Genomic DNA, 26,132 nt, shown 5'->3' with positions numbered 1-26,132 from the left:
ATACTCCTTAGCATGTTCAGAGTTTAAGTGCATAATCAACACATTGGTCATGTAACAGGTGTGAAGAAATTTCCTTCTGTTTGCATTACTGTTTAACTCTAAATCAAACATTTCCATTTTCTTGAGGATTTTACTCAAAACTGTATTTACCTATGAAGCACCTTTACGAAACCTTAAAATCATGATGGTTGATTCCAAACATTTTTTTCTCACTGAGCAGGAGTCTCACCGTTAAATCAAACATCCCCATCACTCCCATATGTCAGCACTAGACAGTGCCAGCAACTGGACTATCAACTCAGAATTCCCAGAGCTGTGTCACCCTAACCCTAAACCTCTTCCCTGACCCTATTTTCAGCCTTTCAGTACTTAAAAGGGGCCTATAAGAAAGATGGGGGGAGACTTTTTACCAGGCCTGTTGCGACAGGACAAGGGGTAATGGTTTTAAACTAAAAGAAGGGGATTCAGATTGAACACGAGGAAGAAAGTTTTTGTAATGAGGCTGCCCAGAAAGGTGGTGGATGCCCCATCCCTGGCAGTGTTCAAGGCCAGGCTAGATGGGCCTTTGAGCAACCTGGTCTACTTGATATCTCTGCTTATTGCAGGGGAGGTGGACAAGATGACCTTTGTAAGGCCCTTTCAACCCAAATGATTCTGTGATTCCTTTGGGTTGTTCGTCTGTTACTTGTACCTCTTTCCTTTTGTGTGCATGACACGTTTCACCACAGTGTCACAGATACAGCCTTTAAAAAGCAGCCCCCTCCAAAACAATATTTAGCAGCTTCTTTTAGATCCAGAGTGGGAGCCGAGATATGTACATTCCTTGTCACCACAACGGGAGGCACTTGCTACGGAAGGAGGAAATCCTTTACATCCTCCACTGTTCAAATCCTCTGTAAAGCCCAGATGATTAGATACCAGACGTTAGTGCTTAAGTGTTTCTGAAGAGTGCTTTGATAGTGGAGAGAGAATGGTAAGAAGGAAAATAATGTCACCTTCCCAGTAACCTTCTCTGTATTTGGATACTGTCTTTTGCAGAAGCTGAATCACGAAATACTCCCCTCTGTGGCACACAATACATAGCATCTTAACTACTATCTGCGGGTGGTAATAATGGATGGCTAAATCAGCAAGCACGGAAGGCATTAGAGAAGAATCACAGAATCACAGAATCCCAAGGGTTGGAAGGGACCTCAAAAGATCATCTAGTCCAACCCCCCTGCAAGAGCAGGGTAACCTACAGTACATCACACAGGAACTTGTCCAGGCGGGCCTTGAATATCTCCAGTGTAGGAGACTCCACAACCCCCCTGGGCAACCTGTTCCAGTGCTCTGTCACTCTTACAGTAAAGAAGTTCTTCCTGATGTTAACGTGGAACTTCCTATGCTCTAGTTTACACCCATTGCCCCTTGTCCTATCACTGGATATCACTGAAAAAAGCCTAGCTCCATCATCCTGACACCTACCCTTTACATATTTGTAAACATTGATGAGGTCACCCCTCAGTCTCCTCTTCTCCAAGCTAAAGAGACCCAGCTCCCTCAGCCTCTCCTCATAAGGGAGATGTTCCACTCCCTTAATCATCTTTGTGGCTCTGCGCTGGACTCCTTCAAGCAATTCCCTGTCCTTCTTGAACAGAGGGGCCCAGAACTGGATGCAATATTCCAGATGCAGCCTCACCAAGGCTGAATAGAGGGGGAGGAGAACCTCTCTTGACCTACTAACCATTCCCTTTCTAATGCACCCTAAGATGCCATTTGCCTTCTTGGCCACAAGAGCACATTGCTGGCTCATGGTCATCCTCCTATCCACCAGGACCCCCAGGTCCCTTTCCCCTTCGCTACTTTCCAGCAGGTCACCCCCCAACCTGTACTGGTACATGGGGTTGTTCTTCCCCAGATGCAAGACTCTACACTTGCCCTTGTTAAATTTCATCAAGTTTCTCCCCGCCCAACTCTCCAGCCTGTCCAGGTCTCGCTGAATGGCAGCACAGTCCTCTGGTGTGTCAGCCACTCCTCCCAGTTTTGTGTCATCAGCAAACTTGCTGAGGGTGCACTCAGTTCCCTCATCCAGGTCGTTGATGAAAATATTAAACAGCACCGGTCCCAGCACCGACCCCTGAGGAACGCCACTAGTCACAGACCTCCAGCTAGATTCTGCGCCATTGACCACAACTCTCTGCCTTCTTCCTTTCAACCAGTTCCTGATCCACCTCACTACTTGATCGTCAAGAAGGTACAAGCTGTAAGAAGTCTGTAAAAGAATGCAGGAAATGCCTTTTATTTTGTTTGCTACTACATTTCGACGTCAATCCCCATGATGGAGAGCTCTATTTCCTTACCACATCCAAAGTCAGAAAGGAAATATTTAGACCATTTGCATACATGATGGGCTTGGGCCATTTTCTCACAAAGGTCACTGGATCTGGAAGCCTCCCACAGGCATCAAGACAAGAGGGTGGAGCTGGGAATGGGGTTCCCAGCCCTACACTTGCATCCAGGGTAAACAGCTACAGCGCAAAGAAGCTGCAGCACAGGATGCCAGTCCCACCCAAACAGTTTGCTTTTATTTTTCATTATTATTTGTCTATATTACCATATCACCTCAGGGTCCCAGTTGGACACAAACAGTACATTGTCCCTCTCCCTGGAAGCTTGCACTGTTAGGGGAGCTTAGCCTGTAAACTAGGTCAGCAACAAAGACATTTTTTGATGGAGCTCTGAAGAGTGGCTCTCCCTGACTCATCCACCATTAGTTTTTTGGCATCCTGTGAACAAAATGACATATTTTTCTACCACGCGGGGTGCATAGCTGGTTATATGATGGGAAGTAACTGCATTTTGGTCATGCACTAATTGCGTATCTGCTCTTATAATAGGATGTACTCCATCAGACAATGCAAGCAAGTTTCCATATATGAATGATTATGTATATACTCCATGACAGAGAACAATTGCACTTGTGCACATGATAGACATCTGTCTGCTGAGCCCAGGTCCTGAGACTCCTATTCTGTAGACAGGATACAGTAGGTAGGTAACTTATGGAGCAAAAGTTTAGCAGTGAAACAACACTCAGGAGTATGATGGTTCCAGCCCACTAGCACCTGAACTTTGTCAGAGTTTTGAAGACTTTTGTGGCAAAAGAGACTGTTAAGAAAAGATGTGAATTATTTTTATTTATTATATATTTTAGGACTTTTTTCAGTTTCTTAGAGAAAATGGATGTCTAAATACTTGCAGAGCAAATTTCAGTTCTAAAACACAGAAGTTAACAGATACTTGTTATAAGTTGTTCCAGTATTTGGTTACAGGAAAGATTTCAACCCACCATCTTTAGTTCTGAGTTCCCGTAGAAACTCTTACACCTTTGAGGATGCATTATGCTTCAGGTCATTAAGCAGTGCTGTATTTTCTCCTGATCATTTCAAAGCATTCCTTAATTATATTAACTCCTTTCAGTCAACACCGTTCTTGTTTACCCCTCTCCCCAAAGTGTCCTTGATAGTCCTGCACATCACCAAGACAGATGTCCATGCAGCATGAACTTTATTTGTAAAGGATGGATTAGGCTTAAATGTCACAATTCTTTAAAAAAGTTTAAATTAACTAATCAACTGGTGAAAACAGATAATACTATTTACACAGGACAATGGTCACCTTCCCAAAACTTAAACTGAATTCTCACTCTGTTGAAACAAGGACAATGAAATATAGAAACACACTGATTTCTAGCAGTTACCTTGTAAATAGCAATCTAAGTCTCTCAGACTTACAGAACTTACCTTTTCCCTATAGATGAACATAAATTAGCTTTGGCACAGTCATACTGATGTCTGCTTTTCAATGCCAGTACTGTAATGGACTCAGACACCTAATGGCATCAATATCAAATCAATGATCCTCTCTCCTACTGATATATCCAGCAAGAAAAGACTGCCCAAATATTCGATGTCTTCTGACAACATCTACACTCATCCTTCCTGCACCTGGACTGACTTGAAATTAACACTGATTATTATAAAGACAAACAGGAATATTGCAGCTCAGACAGTATTTCCAAAAGCCTAGACAAAGACTGTGATCACTGGCTTCATATTTAGAGTGTACAAAATAGTCTGATGCCTGGTGCTGTTCTATAACATGTTATCAGATTTTCACCTGAATTCATCAGAAATGTAGTCTCTAATTTCTCTCTCTTTTGAAGCACCTTGGCAATAAAATATCCCCGTAAAGTGTATTAGGAGTGTTTCAGAACAGTCTCATGCGTTGTCTTGAGTACACTGGGCCCAATTTGAAGTCTCAGCCAGTACAAGAATTTAATCAGAAACCAGAAAAAACCCACTGTTCTAGATGTAATAAGTCACTTGCAGCTCAGTCTCACTATTTGATCTCTTCCGTTACTCAAGGTAATCTCAGTTTCAGGTTTAAATGTTCAGATCCCATTTAAAAATCTACTTTCTTGACTCTCTTCCTTATGCTAATAAAACCAGGTGTAGAATTATGCTTCTATCCCCAGAGTCCTGTATGGACTCTATTCAGTGTGGCACCTGTTCCAAAAAATTAAGGCTCCAACTGAGTTCCCACTATTAAAGAAATATACTTTACAAATCTTCATATAAAAAGCCTACCTGGCTGCTGCTCAGTAGCAGTATACTAGAAAACTGTTACAATTCCTGTTGCCTTGTGCCAACTGTTAAGATAAATAAGACTTGTAAAACAAAATCTGTTCCTAAATTTACATTACATATTTCTGGAATATACAAAAAGTTTTCTAAAGCTTTTACATATGAACTTGCACATGGTCTTTCCTGTCATAGAAGAAGTGCACTCATTGACCTCCCTTCTGATCCAGAATGATTTCCACCATGCAGAGTAGTAAGTTTCTGTGTCTCTCCCAGGAGTTAGAAGTGACTTCCATCAGAGAATTAAATTAGAAAAGTCACTTCAATGTTTGGAAATATGAGCATAAATTGTCTAATTAGATATCATTCTAATGAACAACGGAAACCAGTCCTGTTTCTGTCAAGAAAGCAGAGCCTCTTGAAAGTTGTTTCGTGAGATGGTGGCAATTAGTCTCTTGTATCATTCAGGAAATGTGTCTCTTTTCAGTTAAATATGTCGTCCAGTAAGGAAGAAAAGTGGTCTGTCCTCTTTTGCATTGGCAGTCTGGAATTCATCCCGCAGTCGGAACTGCCATTCATCTTCCAGCTCTAACCGGACAACAGTCTGGCGAAGAGAATTGCGATCTTGACAAATCACACACAGAGTGGCACCTAAGTAAACAGTTAAAAAGGAACCCATGTGAGTATCCCCTTTGTTCTCAGATCACCCAGCTCCCTCCACCCCTTAGCATGTAGAACTCCACAACTTTCACAACAGGAATTACAAACAAGCTTGGGAGAAAGTGAAGACACTAAAGAGCACCTGTAAGAAATCTGGAGAGAGTCTTTTTTACAAGGGCCTGTAGGGTGATAGGACAAGGGGGAATGGCTTTAAACTGAGACAGGGGAAGTTTAGATTAGACATTAGGAAAACATTCTTCACTGTGAGGGTGGTGAGGCACTGGCACAGGTTGCCCAGGGAAGCTGTGGCTGCCCCATCCATAGCAGTGTTCAAGGCCAGGTTGGATAAGGCTTTAAGCAACTTGGTCTAGTGTAAGGTGTCCCTGACCATGGCAGAGAGGTTGGAACTTGATGAGCTTTAAGGTCCCCTCCAACCCAAACCATTCTGTGATTCTGTGTAGGACAGGGGAGAGCTATGTTCAGCTGCCTATTTACCAGGATCTTCTTGTTTAACTTGTGGTATACCTCGTATTCTTCTAGTTAAACAAACGATAAATACATTCCCTACTCTTTAACTTAAAGAAGGCTAAATCTGTCAGGTCCAAGTAGGTGGTGATGGGACCTGGCGGTTATTGAGTGAAACCCCCACTCAGCAAAACACACCACAAGTCAATCACTGTGATGGCTGCTTAAGCTTTTTGTGCTTTGCTGACCAGAAATGGTCTAAATATGTCCTTAAAACTAATCACAAACTGTGGCACTTTTCGGATTGGTATGCTTATGTGCTGACAAAAAAAAGAAAAAAGAACATTGTCTGTACGTGTATGGACACAGGCAAGTCCAGAATGCCAAAATAAGATATATCATATCTTGGTAAACAGCATCAACTGTCATTTTAATTTGCATGCATCACTTCCTGGCTTCTGAGAAAAGTGCTCAGTTAAGAAGAAATAATTATCTTGCCAGCATTCAATAATCTGAATGAGAGGTAGTGAGGTAAGTGGAAATGCCCAAAACAATTAAAGAAATAAAAAGCTGAGAATATAATAAAAAGAAGCAAGACACACAGTCATGGGGTGTTTAATCTTCAGGTGCGGGGTTAGAAAATCAAGTAGACTGCTAAGGGAGATGGAGAAATCCTGAATCAAATGCACTTTGTGCTACACACAATTAAAGTTGCCTGGTACATTCAAAATTAAACTGATTGATAGCCTCTGGTCACTCATAAAATGCAGTACAAAAGCAGCACTGCTTTCATTTGCCACTACTCTGATAGCCTTGTTAGAGAAACTACAGGAGGATTAAAATGTGGACACTGCTCCAGAATGCACATAGACACTGGCTTCAGTGGCATGTGCAGGTAAAAGCACTGCACACCCTGATTTGCACTTTGCTACCCCTACCTACATGAAACAGTATTAACTGCAGCAAAGAACACAACAGTTCATAACAACTCTGCAAGTTTCAAGAAGGCATTTGCCATAGTGTTTTTCCTCTGATTGCAATTATAGCTGTGAGTGAAAGAAATCCTTGGAGTGCTAAATGCCTAAGATAAGTAGAACAATCCAAAAGAAGCTTGAAATGTGACTGCCTGGGATACAATGGAGGTTATTTGTCTCCACTGCTATCCACCATCATAACGACTATATGGAGAAACTGGTTATTAGAAATTAATTTTAAATGAGCCAGTTTCTATTGCCAGGGATAGTAAATAGATTTTGATGGAGGCTTGTCCATCATCTGTTGCAAATTAGAAAACCTGAAAGACACAACAGGTAAATGCTTCACGCATAAATCTTAAATACTGAGTTATTAATAACATAAACTAAGGAGCTATGCATATACACAAGGCATAATGATATAGACCCCACATTCTTCCCCACTTAGAAATCTGCAGAACTTATGGCACTGTTCAGTATATACCAGTTTACTACAGTACAGAGAAAGCGCAATGAAGTATCAAAGATCGTGGGCCATATTAGACAAATAAGAATACATGCATGTACATATGCATGCATGTATATTTTCGTATGAAATGCATTTTTCCCCAGGTTACCAGAGACTAGGTCATATAATTCCCTGTAATAAAATTATTGCAGCTTACCTTTGAGAAAATGGAACTTCTTCAAAAAGCTAGCTACGACAAAGGAGTCACAGAGGTATAGCAGGAGACCACTGAACGTCAAACCGGAGGAACTGATATTGAGAGAGTGAGGACGAGAACTCACATAGCAAACTGCAATCTGATCGGGAGAAGGGAAAAAACATTAACATTTTTCAAGGTTCTACGTAAAGCTAAGGTTTGATATCAAGCTTTCAGTATTTGCACCTATTCAAATTCAGACTTGCTTTCCAGCTCCAAATATTGTGACCTTTGTAGTTCCTTCCTAAACATCCCTCTACTTATTAAAAGTCTACATAAGAACACTGTTTATAAATATGCATTAGCCATTACTATTCATTACTGTTATTATCAAGAGGTTTAGATACAGTAAGGTTTGAAAGTTGTAGTAACAGTGGCTCCCCACAACCATAATGTTGTGATCTGTCCAGCACAGTTTTATCTGCCCATGAGTAAAAACAGTGCAGTTGGACACAAGAAGGACCCTTTAAAAATGCCTAATTTACTTTATATTATGATAGGATTACTCAAATCAGTAGAATTGTGCATATACATAAATGGAAGAGCTTTTTTTCTTGTCTAGTTTGATTTTATGGTTACTTCCTAAATCCATTAGGAATCAGGAATATTTGTAGCACTCTTTCAGGATTCATAAATTTTAATTAAGTAATCTTCCACACAAGGCTTTCTTTCCAAAGTTACATTGTACTACTTAGTTGGGGCAGACCCTCATCTGGCATAAATCATCATGGTCCAGGGGAGGAAGGACCCACAGCAACTGATACTCTGGCGCAGGATGCCTGTATTTACCCATATTCCTTCAACCCTATTGTACCATATTCCAGCTCAGGTAACAATTGCAGAACCAAATTAAAATCACTTCATGTGCTGAATGGGTTCGAGCTGAAAGATAAAGACAGTAACAGTACAATGCCTTCCCACGGAGTTTATTGTTTCAAATATGTGGGAACATAGACCTGTAAGGGCTCAGCCAGAAAGGAAATTAAGAGAAATAGTTAAAAATGTTCTGGGAGCAACATATATGGGAAGGTCATTACACATCTGTTTTGGTTAAGTTTAGCAAATCCAGCAAGACTGAATTTCACTTAGTATTTAAGTCAGGTGAAAAGGTAAAAACAGTGTCTCTATCCTGAATACTGCCATCTTGGTATCACATTTCTATTGGACCTACATTTGAGTTTAAGAATGACCTTGGCTGTAGATCCAAACTCATTGGATAGAGGCAACAGCTCCTGATATATAATGTCAGATTATCCCATTCTGACTCTTGGTATTTGTAAAACACTCTTGTGGAATAAATTTGCTGTAGGAATGGTCAAATTATAGCAGAGTGAGAAAACACTCCTGAAAAATGTGCTCTGTGTTAATTCAGAATTTAATATAATTCACAGACTATATTGGTATTTAGGACAACTCTGGTATACTTCTCTATGTCCTTTATTTGAAGCCCCTAATAGTATCTCTATGAGACTAAGAATTTGATTTTAACATCATAAAGATGTAATACCTGATTTATCAAAGGCTGTGCAACTATTACTAAGGAATGCATTAACAAAATCATCCAAAACATAGCCTAAACATTTCCAGAGCCACTTAAAGATTATTTTCTTCAGTACCTGTGGTCCTAAGTTAAGGTAACAGTCCACAGATAGCACTGGATGGCTATAATTCTTCAGTGAGAGAGGGAAGAAGCGATGGCTGTGATACTGGAGGTATTTTTCAAGGAGCAATTGAGCAGGTGCTGCCAAGAAGGTATGCTTGCTGTCAGGAGCACAAATGTACTGAGCAGGGGAGATTGAAACTGGAGTGTCAGATACCTATGAGGAAAAAATATTTCTAGTACAGATCAATACTGATCAATCAAGTTGCACTTAACTGAATTTTGAGTTGTGTAAAATATATCTCTACCCTACAAATTTAAGATTTACATAGGAAGGACAATCCTTCAGCCAAAAATACCTGATACCAAAAAGAGTTCAGAGTTTCACAGAGTTATATTTGTATTTATAGAATCTTTAGAGGTTTCTAAACCTCTAAAGGGGAACAAACAAGAGGAATTAGAGATATGTGAACGTCTACGGGGCTATGATATAATAGGCATCACAGAAACATGGTGGGATGGCTCCTATGACTTGAGTGTTGGAATGGAAGGTTAGAGGCTCTTTAGGAAAGACAGGCCTTGCAGCTGGGGAGGGGGAGCTGCTATTTATGTTAGGGATAGGCTGGAGAGTATGGAACTCTGTCTGGGGGCAGGTGAGCAGTTTACAGAGAGTTTGTGGGTCAGGGTTAAAGGGAGAACGGCGATGGGAGACATTACTGTGGGGATCTGTTACAGACTGCCTGATCAAGAGGACTCTGTGGATGGAGCACTCTACAGACAGGTAGGAAAAGCCTCACGCTTGTGGCCCTTGTTCTCATGAGGGACATTAACCATCCTGATATCTGTTGCAGGGACGGTACAGCTTGACAGAAGTATTCCAGGAGGTTCCTCAATTGTGTGGAAGACAACTTCCTTCTGCAAGTAACAGAGGAGCCAGCAAGGACAGGTGCCATGCTTGACCTCGTGCTCACCAACAGGAAAGGGCTGGTTGGAAATGTGATGCTCCAGGGCAGCCTTGGATGCAGTGATCATGAGATGGTCAAGTTCTTGATCCTCAGAACAGTGAGAAGAGCATGCAGCAAGCTCACTGCCCTGGCCTTCAGGAAAGCAGACTTTGGCCTCTTCAGGAACCTGCTCAGTAAGGTTCCATGGGATACAGCCCTAGAGGGCAGGGGGGCCCAAGACTGTTGGTTGATATTCAAGGATCACCTACTGCAAGCTCAGGAGTGCTGCATCCCAACTAGAAGGAAGTGCAGCAGGAGGGCCAGGAGACCTCCTTGGGTGGATAAGGAGCTGCTGAGGAAACTTTGAAGGTAAAAAGAGGCTTTATAAAAGGTGGAAGTAAGAACAGGTGGCATGGGAAGAATACAGGGATGTTGTCCGGGAAGCTAGGGACCAGGTTAGGAAAGCTAAGGCCCAGTTAGAATTAAACTTGGCTAGGGATGTTAAGGATAACAGGAAGGGATTCTATAGGTACATTGCAAACAGACAGACTAGAGACAACGTCGGCCCTCTCTGGAAGCTATCAGGAGAACTGGCTACCCTGGATTTGGAGAAGGCTGAGGTTCTGAATGATTTCTTTGCCTCGTTCTTCACTGGCAAATGCCCTGACCAAACCACCCAAGTCTTGGAAGGCAGAAGCAGGGACTGTGAGAATGAAGACCTTGGGCCCACTGTAGGAGAAGATCTGGTTTGAGACCATCTTAAAAACCTGAATGTACAGAAGTCCATGGGACCTGATGAAATCCATCCATGGGTCCTGAAGGAGCTGGCAAATGAAGTTGCTAAGCCACTGTCCGTAGTATTTGAAAAATCATGGCAGTCAGATGAAGTTCCCGATGACTGGAAAAGGGGAAATATAACCCCCATTTTCAAGAAGGGGAAAATGGAAGACCCGGGGAATCACAGACCAGTCAGTCTCACCTCTGTGCCTGGTAAAATCTTGGAGCACATTCTCCTGGATGGCATGCTAAGGCACATGAAAAACAACAAGGTGCTTGGTGGCAGCCAGCATGGCTTCACTAAGGGGAAATCCTGCCTGACCAATGTGGTGGCCTTCTATGATGGGGCTATGGAACTGATGGACAGGGGTAGAGCAGTTGATGTCATCTACCTGGACTTGTGCAAAGCGTTTGACACTGTCCCACACAACATCCTTGTCTCTAAATTGCAGAGATATCAATTTGATGGATGGACCACTCGGTGGATAAAGAACTGGCTGGATGGCCGCACACAAAGAGTTGTGGTCAATGGCTCAATGTCTGGCTGGAGACCAGTAACGAGTGGTGTCCCTCAGGGATCGGTGTTGGGACCGGTCTTGTTCAACACCTTTGTCGCTGACATGGACAGTGGGATTGAGTGCACCCTCAGCAAGTTTGCCGATGACACCAAGCTGTGTGGTTCAGTTGATATGCTGGAGGGAAGGGATGCCATCCAGAGGGACCTTGACACGCTTGTAAGGTGGGCTGATGCCAACCTTGTGAAGTTCAACCATGCCAAGTGCAAGGTCCTACACCTGGGTCGGAGCAATCCCAGGCACAGCTACAGGTAGGGCAGAGAAGAGATTCAGAGCAGCCCTGCGGAGAAGGACTTGGGGGTGCTGGTCGATGAGAAAAGGAACATGAGCCGGCTTCAGTGTGTGCTCGCAGCCCAGAAAGCCAACCGTATCCTGGGCTGCATCAAAAGGAGCGTGACCAGCAGGTCAAAAGAGGTGATCCTGCCCCTCTACTCTGCTCTTGTGAGACCTCACCTGGAGTATTGTGCGCAGTTCTGGTGTCCTCAACATGAAAAGGACAAGGAACTGTTGGAACAAGTCCAGAGGAGGGCCACGAGGATGATCAGGGGAATGGAGCACCTCCCGTATGAAGACAGGCTGAGGAAGTTGGGGCTGTTCAGCCTGGAGAAGAGAAGGCTGCGTGGAGACCTCATAGCAGCCTTCCAGTATCTGAAAGGGGGCTATAGGGATTCTGGGGAGGGACACTTCATTAGGGACTGTAGTGATAGGACAAGGAGCAGCAGGTTCAAACTTAAACAGGGGAAGTTTAGATTGGATATAAGGAGGAAGTTCTTTACTGTGAGGGTGGTGAGGCACTGGAATGGGTTGCCCAGGGAGGCTGTGAATGCTCCATCCCTGGCAGTGTTCAAGGCCGGGTTTGATAAAGCCTTGGGTGGTCTGGTTTAGTGTGAGGTGTCCCTGCCCATGGCACAAGGGTTAGAACTTGATGATCGTAAGGTCCTTTCCACCCTAACTATTCTATGATTCTACGATTCTTCGAACTCAGAGTACTCCTACACATGAAGTCACATGAAGATGAGCAATCCAATAGCTACTGATAAAAAACTCACAATGAATGGTTATGTGGATCATAAAGAGACACTTTAAGTGTTTTCAAAAGTTTTAAAGGAAAATTGTTAAGGAAAGGTGCATTTATGCCAAGAATTTTGTGGATTTCAGAAATAAAAAAATAAACACATGGCAGACCTACCCCATTACTGACAACTGCTGATGCACCAAAATACCTCAGGTCTGCTGCTTACAGGGTACAAAAAAGGAAAACGGAAAAGGAATTTCAACAACAGCGAAACAGAGGTCTCAGTTCCCACCTTTGACTTAATGTGGGAGGATCTCTGTCCTCCTACTGCAATTTGCTTTTTCATGACACTGAAGTGATTGAATCGACAGATGAGGAGGCCGGCACTGTGGACGCGCAAGTTGAAGTCAACATCATCACATGTAAATCTGGAGAGAATAAAATTACAGCAGCTCAGAAGGATGTTTCTGATCACACACTAGCAAATGCAAGCACTCAGGGTCTTTTATCAGCATGGTAGAAAGGACAGGTGTCAAACATACTGACCCTCCACCAGTGCCTATCAGTCAGGAAAAGAAGCTTCAGCTTTGTAATAACAATTACTACAAAGCAAGTGGGATGACGTGCAGAACCATTTGATTAACATCCAGGACTTGTATTTAAGAGAGCTGAGCAATTACTGCAACAGCCAACAGCAGGGAGAAACATGGCATTTAATTACAGGGTTTTAAAATCTTGGCTTTGATCTTAGTAATATTTACATGGATTTTTGGTATCCCTGACAGTCAGTGTCTCTGTGTTTTAAAATGTACTTTTCTTCTTGCCAGCACAGGCTTGGAATGCCATACAATACTTCAGGTTCAACAGCACCCACACAGAGGATTACGGTGAGCCACGCATCGTATGAAGACACAGGCAGGAAATGAGCGGTTTGATCTGGCATTCCTGACATTTTAACATTGCTGCCTGGACTCGTATCATTTTGCTTTTTTGTTGTTCTCTTCATTGGCCCTTCATAATGCTTCATAAAGTAACACAGACAGCCTGTGAGCATAGTTCTGTATTAGGAGATGCATGGGAGCAAGTTTAAAGTGCTCTTTTAAAGTGTCAGGCTGGTGATGATAGAAATTTGGGTCTTCTGTTTATTCCACAGAATAATGAAAGCAGAATTGCTTCCCTGCACTTCTAAACCATCAAGAGCTTTTGTAAAGCTTCCTTTATTTGGTTCATTATCTCTACTGAAAGATGCTACTGATTCACTTACCTGTTCTGATTGTACTGTACATTCTGTGTCAGATCAACATTCAGCATAATGAAATCATGCACATGGCAGCAGGAGAATGGTTCCTTGATCTCAGCACTGTTTGTTTTACTGGACCATTTCCTCATCCCGATTAAGGCGTAGTGAGTGACATTGGGAGTTGCTTCAATATGTTGCAGAATATGCTTCAAGGAAACATTCCTTTCAGTCCACATATATTCACTGAAATAATTATGAAAATGTGTTAATTTTGAAGTATATAGAGAATATTCAGAATCTCATTCAGCTGAAGACCAGTCCTTAAGAGTCGAAACTAGCTACGAGTACCAGGCAGATAACTTCAATGCTGTCTTTACCGCAACTATTTGTCTACCTAATAAAAAAATTAACTAGTGCTTATGTGGTGGGGACTGGTATGAAAAAATCTGAAACTAAGTCTGGATCTTTCAAAATATTCACTCAGGTATGTAAACTTTTAAAGTTACCTGGGTAATGTTCCAAATGACTCTGGGAGGTTGCTGACTTTGTGCCATGACTTCAGTGCAAAACAAGATCCTCCTAGCCCACCCTAGAGTCCATAAATCTCAGTTTTCACTGAGGTAAGTTCTCTTTGAAGGTTTGCTGTAAATCCTGCATAGCACCATTCTGGGAATAGGTAAAAATATCTAGTACAAACAGTGTCCTAAAGTAATGAAAACAAAAACACTTGTTTGGGGATTTGGAGAGCTAATAAAGGAGCCATAAAGACTGGGACTGACAAAAGAGCCTGAGGAAATCAGTTGCAGAATTTGCACAGAAATGTCTTTTAGCTCCCTTAGAGAAATCCTGTTAAAAACATACACCCATGCTTGGCCAGTGTATAAGACTTTGTTTGAAATCTGCATTCCAAGTAACTCCACTTTGAACCAGGGTCAAGCTATACAGCAAAGGCTACAGTGCCCTTAAATCCTGAGGGAACAGGAATGAAAAACCAGCACTATGTGCTATGCAAAGGCAGATATCTAGGGAAAATACTTTTCTCATTAAACAAATATTATTCTCTGCTTGTACAGGGTAAAAGTTGTAGTATATCAAAAGTAATTTCAAAACTGATAGGCAGTGAAAGGTTAAAAAGACCAGCTGAAAAAGCATATGTTACTCTATTTACCTTTTCCTGTCTCCTGAACAATCAACTTCTACTGCATTCCACATAACACATGAATCATCTGAAATGACAATGAAAGGCCAAATATCCTGGGGTTTTATCCCCAGCTCCTCCTGTCGATTTCGTTCAAGCTCCAAGTTATGGTAAGACAACTCTTTTATCAGGAAGTGTGCAGCACCTGAAACCAAGGAATTAATCCATCATCTTAAAAGCAGGGGCAGAAATTGTTTGCTTTTAACTCAGAAGTCTTTTGAAGTGAATATTTCTGCAGACTAAGGTATGAATTGCTCTGAAGATTTTAACACCCTAGCACTCCCCAGAGCCAACTTTGACATTTGCCAAGCAAGTGACTTAGAGGATACCACTGGGAAGCACACAAAAAGAAACTTGACTTCTGTGGTAAAGATTTGCTAGTGCCTAATCAGTTTAGATTAGGTGCTAACAAATCTTTAATCTTGAAATCTTTTTTATTCCTTTCAGATTCATTTAACTTGACAGATTTGGCTCCACTAGCATATCTAGTGCAAACATCTAGAGATGTTGATTAACCAGCTGAGTAACATGGAACCATTTCCCCGTATGATCTACTTTGAATTTTTGTCACTACTGCTGTATATAAGATGTTCCAGCAGCAAAAGCAAGGTGATGAATATTTCACAGATATTATGTTTAGCAGAACCTATCAAAGAGATGCACTTAATCACAGCATCACTCCCTATGCAAATAACACATACATTATTTCCACAAGGAAACAGAGTAGGTAACTCTATCTAAGCTAACACCTTCAGCTCCCTTTAAAATCAACTGGGCAGAGTATTTCTAGGGTGCAATTCATCTAGCTCATTTTAGGTGACTTGGATTAAGTGAATTGCATCTTCAACTGTGATGCACTGTCTTCAGAAAGAAATGCAGATATCAGATGTGCTACAAGGTTAGTGTCCACATTTGCTACACTTACCTACTCCTGCACTGTTGAAAATGCTTGGAAGAACAAGCATGATGTGGTTGGGCCAATACTTTTTATATATGGCCATTTCATATTCCTTGACAACTAAAACATGCAAATGACTGGCTCCATCCATTGCATGATATAAATTGAAAAGTCCATGTTCATGACGACCAGTGGTGGGAGTAAAAGTGGGGCTTTTTATATAATCTTCGCTCTGTAAACAGAAAGAAGTGTGAGCTTCTGTATTAAGCTGGAGGATGTTTAAACAAGGAGAACCAGATTCTGCAGGAGAATAAATCAGGTTCACTGACACAGAAAGCAGGAAAAGAATCCACAAGGACCCAGTGCACAGTTCTGACTGTTAAAGCACAAGTTAACAGGTGAGGAAGAGCAGGAGGTGTCACCGTACACTGAACAGTTGCTGCTGTTCTGCTGCCTGGGTTCTCCCATTTCAAACTTGAATGGCACATAAAAGCCTGAACTGGAGGGTAGTATTGATCGGTTATTTTTTACTGGAAGCAGCTTATTTTCTTTTAGACAGAAGTGCTACTGCTCACTACTGTTCCCCAAATTGCTTCAATACTCCAAGCAGTGTGGCCTGAGCAAAGCAAAACTTCATTTTAGACATGGATATTAGGAGTCACTGTGAATGCCAACTTCAGTTTGCATAGCCTGTCAGCTAGACGACCTTACAAAATGTTTTCTGCAAGTGTGACATGACTCTTTGGGCTGTTTTGAAGCCATGACAGATTCTTTGAAAGCTTTATTCTTATATGAAAACAACTGAGCATTTGTGCAGAATAAAAGAGGATAATCCACTGCCTTTCGCTACACTAAAATATTGCTTCCTCTTAGTAACTGTATGACAAACAAAACGGTGTCTCTGAGGCTCGTTGCTAAACTTTAACATCTTAAACCCATAATCAAAGACCTTCTGCTGCAGATAAGAGTGTTTATACTAAAGGATCAAACTTGACAATGAGTAGAAGAAAGAGCTTATTGTTGGCTTGACAGCTTTGTTTCACGTCTCCCTTTCTGGGAGAAAATACAAGCTTAGAATGAGGACATCATCATTTTCTCTTGCCAGCAGGACCAGAAGTGTTAAGACTCCTAATTCAACAAATTTTAAAACTGGTGGCACCTCTCTCCTATGTATGGCTACAAACAGAATCACAGAATCATAGAATAGTTAGGGTTGGAAAAGACCTTAAGATCATCTAGTTCCAACCCCCTGCCTTGGGAAGGGGGACCTCACACTAACCCCTGCCACCCAAGGCTCTGTCCAACCTGGCCTTGAACACCACCAGGGATGGAGCATTCACAGCTTCCCTGAGCAACCCATTCCAGTGCCTCACCACCCTCACAGTAAAGAACTTCCTCCTTATATCCAATCTAAACTTCCCCTGTTTAAGTTTGAACCTGCTGCTCCTTGTCCTATCACTACAGTCCCTAATGAACAGTCCCTCCCCAGCATCCCTATAGCTCCCCCTTCAGACACTGGAAGGCTGCTATGAGGTCTCCAGGCAGCCTTCTCTTCTCCAGGCTGAACAGCCCCAACTTCCTCAGCCTGTCTTCATACGGGAGGTGCTCCAGTCCCCTGATCATCCTCGTGGCCCTCCTCTGGACTTGTTCCAGCAGTTCCATGTCCTTTTTATGTTGAGGACACCAGAACTGCACACAATACTCCAGGTGAGGTCTCACAAGAGCAGAGTAGAGGGGCAGGATCACCTCTTTTGACCTGCTGGTCACGCTCCTTTTGATGCAGCCCAGGATACGGTTGGCTTTCTGGGCTGCAAGCGCACACTGAAGCCGGCTCATGTTAAGTTTCAACATCGACCAAAAATCCATCTACCTTATCTGTGACTAGCGGTAGTCTCATGCTTTCCAGCTGTCTTCCTGGTTGGCTAAAGACAAAATGATGTTCCTTTGATTTTGGAATGATAAAATGCAGCTGAATCTCTTCTCCCAGCATAGAATAGGAAAAGGCAAATGCATGAAGAGTGGACTCATAAAGCTGAGAATGAGAAAAAATGTGACAATGCCAATAGTTAGAGTCAAACTGCAGGGTCTCACTGTAGTTAATATACATTTATAACATAGCCAAACAGACTACAATCACTTACTGTATTGCATTAGATTTTACCTCATAACTCACTAGGTGTTAAACAATGACCCTTAGGCCCCCTAAGCACTAAACAAAAAATAAATTAAACTGTTTTCTCTTTTGAAACCATTGTTTCAGCTTTGTCTTTCAGATTGTACCAATAACACACAGGTCGCACCTGGCTTCAGATATACTGGCACATAAATCCCAGTATTTGCATTGCTAATACCTTCTTCCTCACATTCTAATAGGCAGGAAATTGAAATGTTACTACAAATAATAACAGTCTATATGCCACATATAGACTGCTCTATGCTTGACTACTCCTGCAAGTAGAATCTTTTCCAGTTTACTCAGGTGAAAATGTAGGCAAGTCCCAGTGGGGAAAGTTTACTGGTAGAGTAGTCTTAACTGGTAATATACATATAGAATGCAGATTACAGTACTGAATAAGCTAGTGTAAATGAGGCAAGTATCAGATTTCTGATGTCCCCAAACCTGCAGTCTGGTCAAGGCAGGCAAACCCAAACAAAATCTGTAAATCAGCTGGTTTTAACATACACATATAACTTCTAAGCCAAAAATACAGTGAATGTACACAAAACTGTGCTTGGGTAGTGTCTGCCTCAGTTTCTGATCTGCAGGGTAATATATGGCAATCTTTACCTGGTACGTGGGATTGAAACCCATATACTGATGACACTGTTCACAGTGATGATAGGTGTTATATGCTGCATACTTTGACAGTCTCATCCTGGTTGTTTGACGGCGTGTATACATATCTTCCTGTCTCCTGCTCATTGATCTGTCTATTAAGAAAAGAAACAACTTAGATGTAACACATATTCAAGGCCAGAATTCCCTTATGACAAACTATGTCACTGTAATTAGCTTCTAGGGACAATGGCAGGATTAAACACATGCAAAACAAATTATCAATTAATTCTGAGCATAGTAGGCTTTATAAATTGTTTTGTACAGCGAATGGGGTGATAGTGAAGTATCAGCAAATTCATGATTATGATAATTCTGTACAGACTTCACATAAGGCTGAGGTGTAAGCAAAACCAGATTATTAAAATTATTATTGTTGCTGTTGCTATCAATGCTTGCAAAATGAATAAATAGTAACAAAAAGAGTCTTAGGACAGATATTTGCCATACTGTGATGGACATAACAGCAGATTATGTGAAATCAGCTTGGAAAATGTAGTGATGTTACTCTTTAGTGAAAATTCACATTTCAAATGTAAGGTGCATTTCTGATAATTTTACTGTTTAAAGGTTTAACAGGATTCTCACATTAAAAACAAATATATGTGCACCAATCTAGATTTTTCAAATTCTAACCTTCGCTGTTTATAATCTGAAGCTTTGAACAAATCAGACTTGCATCTTCATATTTTGGGTCATGGATAGTATAGTCAAAAGGCATTTTCTTAAATGTCTCCAAATCTGGCCACAGGTCTCCAGGCTGATGGTAGTATTGATCAGATTCTTCTTTTATATCTACAATATTATTGAAAAATGAGAATACATGCAATTACAATAATTACCACTTTTAAAGCTCTTTATATTGCTGTTATGTGGGTTTGCTATGCCTACTATTCCTCCTTTTTTTTTCTTTTTTCATTATTCTGAGGAAGCAGCGTTATTATGCATCAAGAGATGCACCTTTGAACAAATGTACCTCATACCTCAATGCAATTCTGGCTTTTAAACCTTTGTTATCAGTTTAAGACCTCTGTAATCTAACTGGAGCAGCTGGTAGGATGATGATGAAAACAATGTCAAGGGTCTGGTAAGGCTGATCTACCTGCATACAGGTATCTGGGGTCTTTCCACTGACCACCACATTACTTCAACACTCAGTTGAGGAAAGCTATGCTATTCTCACTGAGGAAAAGAAGCTCCTTTAAAGCTTCAGAACTACTGCAGTATTAAGTACAGTGCAGAGTTAAAGTCAGATGCCCTTCCTAGTGATAAGACCAGAATAAGCAGGGATAATTTACCCTAGGGTAAGAGGAAAAATAGTAAATGGTATTGGTATGATGTGCAGTGAAAACATGTCTTTTTCTGAAACAGGTTAACTGACACAAAACCCCAGATATACACAAATCCTCACAAAATACTTTTCTACCTTTGTCCAGAGGATGAAAGATCTGACAAGAGTGAAATGGACTGTAGTGAGGAGTCCAGTTTAGGGGTCAGCTGTAAACTGCTGTAAAGAGCGATAACTCCATGCCTAGGAGTAGAAACTAAATTTGTAACAGGTGAGACCTTGTCTTTAGGTACCCAAAGTAAATGTGAAACTCAGGTGAAATTAGTCAGATACTGGAATTACCTTATGGCCTGACTGTGAGTTACCTCTAAAATCTTGCCTAAACCCTGAAGGATTGATTGCACAAACTTCTTCCCCTAGCAGACCAGCCACCTTTTCCACAGGTTTTGCCATAAACCTGGGGGTACCGCTGCCTCTTTCAAGCACATCTCAGTGAGAGCGAAGACTTCTTGGTACTGCCCTAAGAAAAGCCCTCAGGGAAAAACAGCTGAGGCACAATCACAGTAAAATGACTGAACATCTCCTAGCCAGGGTCTGATGGAAGCAACTAGCAGGCAGGCAGCACCCACTAAGACTCTCCATAGCTGACTGCAGGCATGCTTTTAGTGCAGAATTAGGCATACCCCATGAAATATCACCCATATTTTTTCTATGTAATCCAGCCCTTGATTGTGGAAATACATCTGGGAACACAGGGGAGTAATACACTGTAAATAAAGGAAGTTTGGACTAAAATTAGCTATTAAAGAGCAGGAATTGTTTTCCTCCCTCATGTAGTCTTATGTACTTAGAAAATATGACATTGCTCCTCATGGTATAAATCTGTCAGAATTTCGCTGATTCTTTTTATATGATTTACCAAACAAGTTCATTCTTATTCTAAACTCAAACACAATGACTGGATATCATTTAACAGCCATAAATGCTGTTGATTACTTTCCAAGAAAAACATATGTGAGTTTCTTACTGAATGGAAGGCTAAACTCTAAATGATCAGTAAAATAATGAAACGTTCTGAAGTACCAGTTGAAGATCACACCAAAATTTTCTTAAAATATTTAAATAATGTAAATGAATTGCAAAGATGAACAGCATAGAACACACGAACAACTGCTTTTCAACTTCACGTAACAATTTTATACAGTCTCCAGGATACTTTTATATCAAGAACTTACTACTATTGATTTCTTCCTCATCATAAACATCCACTTCTGTCAGTCTAATCAGCATTCGGGACAAAATACTGAGGAACTGCAGGTAGGCACCTGTTTTCCCTATCTGCAAATATAGAAATTAGGAAATACAAAAGTAAACTTTCATTTTTCAACATGTTACTTTTCCACACATCTGGAAATTGCATGACATGTCAGAAGCTTAGGGTATTGAATTACTAAATATAGTATAGAATTTACTATTTTCCATATATGTCAAGTGGGATTTTCATTTTCTCTCAACATTTGGTAAAGGGAGGCTTTGAAGCTGAAACAAGAGTAGATAAACTTTTGTTTTGGTCAAAGTTCAGTATCTGTTGTTCTTTACAAACTGCACTTTAAACAGCTGCTTGCCGAGGATGTGAAAGGGTACTGAAGGGTACTGCTATCCCTGCAGAGGATCCTGTCAGATACACATGGTAGAACATGTGTTAGCAGACAGCTCTCTGTTATTCAGGAATAACACAGAAAAAAAAGTGACTTTGAATAGAGAAAATGGTAGCACGGCCTATGGGACAGATGTCCCAGTCTGGGTTTTCAGGTAAAATCCATTGAGACTAATAATCTTTCTGCAGATGCTGGAACAAGGTTCTAAACTTGGCTTCAATGGCCTTTGACTGATGAGCTAAACAAAAACATCTGATCTTCTCACATCCACGGCAAACTCAATACTTTGTTCTAGAGGAAAATGCTTTCAATGTTTTCTCTCTAGTCTGAGATTACCTTTATATAAACAAAGCTATAGGGTAATGAGTCAAAACTGTTGGAAGCCACAGAACTACTAGTGCTAGTCCCTAATCACTAAACTAAACCAAACCAAACGTCCTTATGATATTCCATGCATCATGTCTTACCCAATCTCATTATCTGTCACATAAAAAGTGTCCAATACAGTGCTGTGAGCTTCATGAACTGTTCGATATTAGCAACACTGCATGTAAAGTGGTGGCAGGAGCTCGCAGGAATGTCTTCACAATTTCAGAATGCTTCTCTCACAGTAGATCAGACTGAGCATGTAGCAACATTCACATTTGGACTCCATTCACTTCCATGTTTGCCTGCATTTACTGCAGTTCCTGGGGTTGGAACTAGATGATCTTTAATGTCCCTTCCAACCCAAACCATTCTATGATTCTAAGATGTGAGCTAACTTACAGACAGATATATAGATCTATTCCACACCTGTCCAGTTTTTGCTGCATTTCCTAAGGCCTTTTGTAAAAATAATGCATGTGTTGCCTTCTAATGCCCTTAATTGTCCTTGTAAATATGCATCAAGTCTTCTAGCAAAATATTTTGACCAGTACAAACAGTAAAATGTGTCTGTGAGAGAAGGATGAGTGTAGTTTATTGCCAATTACCCTGACAGTGGGAATTATAACTTTGGTTTACTAATGTGTCTACTTTTCGTCCACTGTTGATTGAATATTTTTCATTTTAAGTAACAAATTGCTTCTTAATTTGAATTTTAGTAAAGTAACTGCTGCCTGATAAAGAAAGCAACTACTCCTAAATTTTAAAACACAGTACTTCATCAGTCTTATACCTTAGCTGAGATGTTATTAACACTCAAGACAGGTGCTGTCTAATGTTTGATTTCTGCCTGTATCTCTTCATTAAGTCCATATAAAATGTTAAAATTACCAAACACAGACGTGAGTAAAGACTATTTAAGAAAGCAATATTATTTCTTCCCAAAAAGAGAATGGTAATTATAATTTCTCTATATTTTATTGTAACTGTTCCCTAGAAGAAACACTGTTTCATTACACTTTAAACAATAAGCAACCAACTTTTACAGCTCTTTCTTTGGTTTGCAGGGATTTTTAGTACTTTAATAGTTTAGTACTTCAGAGTTAAAACAGTAAAAGAAGCAAAGCTGCTGTCTTTTTCCACATACTGAAATTAATATATACTCATAAATTTTGATATTTAGGAAGAAGACATGATACTCCTAATTTGATACTTGTGAATCTATTATGTGTGAAACAGGTATATTCTTCAGAAAGAACCGAGGAATACAAAATGAATAAACACGTGAAGAGTATCCTTTATGAATTACAGTAACAACTGCAGGAAGTCCCAATATGGAAAGATCATTTATACTCTTTCTATTCTACTGCACAATAATTTGGGTGTACAATAGAATAAAATCATTTATCAAACAGCAGTATGTAGTTTCCTTTTGCAATGGATGGGCATAGAAGAGTGGATCGTGTGGCAAGTTAAATCAGTAACTATATTTAGATTAATTCTTTGGGTTGATGTTACAATAACTGGCAACATGGGTCTTTGTCTCGGCATGGATCCTTTTTGACTTCAGAGATTCACAGGACATATATAGGCTCTCAGCAGGCATGGTGTTTCTTCCTAGCTTGTTGCTTCATACTTCAGCAGAAAATGAGAGGCACAATACTACCTTTAGCATGTAACATGTGCACTGAACTAGGAGATATCTTGTTGAGAAATAAGTCTTAAACACTCTTGGAGAATTTAGAAGAGAAGAAACTTCTTAAGACTAGACCCATGGCCACGTATCTTTTCAAAGTAATTAAAAACTCTTGGGTCAGCTACTAATCTTGTAAATACGGCTCTGCTAATGCTGAACTGGCCTTCTCACACGTATTATTTACAACGGCTTCTATTTCTGTCTGCTGCGTGGAGGAAACAGAGAAAACAACTTAATTACAGACTCCCAACTGGCTTGATACTGATCATAAGAAAGCAGTTTTCTGATGATCTTTGATCTTTATTTAAAATGTAAGTGCATATTCAACTTTAACAAGCTGAAATTATACATCATATCTATCCCTTGAGCAAACTATCTTTTGGAACATTTTAATACAGAGACTGACAGAAAGTGAACATTGCTGCAGCTTCATTGTCTTTGAACTCAGGCTAACAGTATAGAAAGGAAGATCATTTTATTAGAAGGGATTAGGGAATAAAACATAAGCAATTAATTTTCCACTAAGAAAAAACCACCCTTCAAGTATGAATAATAATAACTAATCTATTTTTATGAGATTATGCTAAAATTAAACAAAACAAATCAATGATAATACCTTGGTTTTGTTACACACCTGTGGTGGCCCGCTCAGCAGCAGCCTCCTTGGATGATATGTGTCCATTCTGCCCTCATTTCTGTTGTTGTAGTCCATATGGATTGGCTTGGGAACTGTCCACTGGCGGTAGTAGAGGGACTGCTCTGTGCAAGTCATCATCTTACTCATAAGAGGACGAAAAGAACTTGCCCACGTAACAGAATGGTAAGGCAAGAGGGAAGATGATTTGGGAAGTCCACTGCTGTCCGTAGAGGTAACAATGTCATAAACCAATTTAGGCAGGAAAACTATGGGAGGCTGTTTTGATGCTTTGGTCATGGAACATTGAGAGGTCTGTAGGATGAAGGAGTTATGGGTAGGTGCAGAGGAAGAAGAGGAGGAGAAAGGTGAGGAAGATGATGAGGTGATGGAAATTTGGGCACTTTTTGTGTTTTGTTTTGTATCCAGCTGTTCAGCTACTGGTGGCAAGTGTTTGCTGGTTGTCGTTTGTGCCCCCTTGTCTACTTTCTGCTTCTGCCTTTCATAGTTACTTGTAGTTTCTTCAGCACTGTTGCTTAGGACTTGGTGTGGGGACTTTGCTGTATCCCCTGCTGCTATTAAAGGAGGAGAAGACTCACTGCAGGATGCTGTAACTAAAAGAAAATTTGTATTTCAACACAGTGCAACTATCTCTTCTAGTCAATATCATAGTTAAACAAAACAAATAAAAAACATTTAGATAGAGTATCCATCAAACATTGCAATCTAACTCCAGTTCTCACTTTCACCTTTCTTGTACAGGAATTCATAACGGGACTAGTTTGAAGTATTCATCTCAATGCAGAAAGTGGCTTTTAAAGTACTGAAGCACATTGGAAAGATGTCAGTGATTGTTCTGTCCTCTACTTCCCTCTTCATTCCTCGCTTAAGGTGTTCGTTGGATATTTCATCACTCAAAACAATCACAAAGTTACTGAAGCCATCATTTAAAAGAGTGTAAGAAAATAAATATTCACAGGCTATTACCTCATCAGACTACAGAAATGCCTACACAGATTGACATCTAGAAACAGTCCTCTGGATCATCTCTGATCTGACACTCATGTGTCCGCATCACTGCAGCACTTAATCTTATCTGGTAAAACATGGTGCTCAAGTCTCTCTTGCTGCATAAAGCATTAATGCATTCATACAGCTTTTGGTCAGTTCAGAGTGTATGGCACATTCTGAATTCACAAATGCTGGCCTTGAATATGCCATGTAGATGTACCCAACTGCTAATCGCTGATTTTCTGAAAGTGGTGTATTTTTACCTTATATATTCTATCTACTAAGACTTCTTGGAAGTTTAAGACCTTTATTTAAGTAACTTTGAGCATCTTTAATTCATAGTGAATTACAAAAAGGAGATGCAAAGACTTCTCAGTCTTCAGAGTAGACTGAGAACTGGTTGAGGAATCAGTTTCTACATGGTGCTAGGAGTATCTACCTGAAGCTGAACATAGATAAAACCAGCCTTCCTCTTATGGTGAAAACAGTGTTGGTTCTCAAACCACTCCCCCACACACACATTTTTAACTAATAAAAGTCTGTAGTTTCTCTAGAGTATACCGTAATATATACTCTAGCTGCATATAATCTAAAGTAGCCAGTAAAGGATATTAACAATAAATACGAAAGTGTCACTGACAATGTGAATGGTTTCAGGTAAAACCACTGCGATGTCCCTCAATATACTGGTATCCAAGGGCACATCAAAAAAAAAAGGAAAAAAGATTTCTTTAAGCAGAGGCTAAATGAGGCCACAAAGCCACGGGCAGGCCACATGGACACCATGGAACGGGTAAGCAGCTCAACTTAAAAGAAGAAAAAACGTTCTGAAAATTAAAGTGTTGATGAAGCTTATCCAAATATTTTCAAGCTTTATTTACTTCTGTAACCACCACTGTTCCTGTAGAAAAGAAACCATGGGCCAAATATTCATGTCACTATGTTGAAAACTATAATTAGATCAAAAA

At 40.6% G+C, this 26,132-nt stretch overlaps 1 protein-coding gene across 3 annotated transcripts in view; it reads right to left on the bottom strand.

Moving 5' to 3' along the window:
* Nucleotides 1-3,166: 3,166 nt before the first annotated feature.
* Nucleotides 3,167-26,132, bottom strand: part of GREB1 (growth regulating estrogen receptor binding 1) — a 94,556-nt gene continuing 71,590 nt past the window's right edge. For 2 of the 3 annotated variants that reach the window (XM_065681635.1, XM_065681636.1), the window contains exons 22-33: nt 24,154-24,767; nt 21,035-21,137; nt 19,148-19,306; nt 18,464-18,606; nt 17,546-17,707; nt 15,703-15,907; nt 14,748-14,922; nt 13,604-13,822; nt 12,632-12,767; nt 9,045-9,245; nt 7,390-7,528; nt 3,167-5,276 (exon numbers count right to left, since the gene is read on the bottom strand). In XM_065681635.1, the coding sequence (XP_065537707.1) occupies nt 5,113-5,276; nt 7,390-7,528; nt 9,045-9,245; nt 12,632-12,767; nt 13,604-13,822; nt 14,748-14,922; nt 15,703-15,907; nt 17,546-17,707; nt 18,464-18,606; nt 19,148-19,306; nt 21,035-21,137; nt 24,154-24,767 (2,420 nt within the window). In that variant the 3' untranslated portion in view covers nt 3,167-5,112. The remainder of the gene's footprint in view (nt 5,277-7,389; nt 7,529-9,044; nt 9,246-12,631; nt 12,768-13,603; nt 13,823-14,747; nt 14,923-15,702; nt 15,908-17,545; nt 17,708-18,463; nt 18,607-19,147; nt 19,307-21,034; nt 21,138-24,153; nt 24,768-26,132) is intronic. The other variant, XM_065681637.1, reaches the window with a different exon arrangement.

This window comes from Lathamus discolor, chromosome 5, assembly GCF_037157495.1.
Source record: "Lathamus discolor isolate bLatDis1 chromosome 5, bLatDis1.hap1, whole genome shotgun sequence".
Lineage (NCBI taxonomy): Eukaryota > Metazoa > Chordata > Aves > Psittaciformes > Psittacidae > Lathamus > Lathamus discolor.
This window is presented reverse-complemented; position numbering and strand designations above follow the sequence as displayed.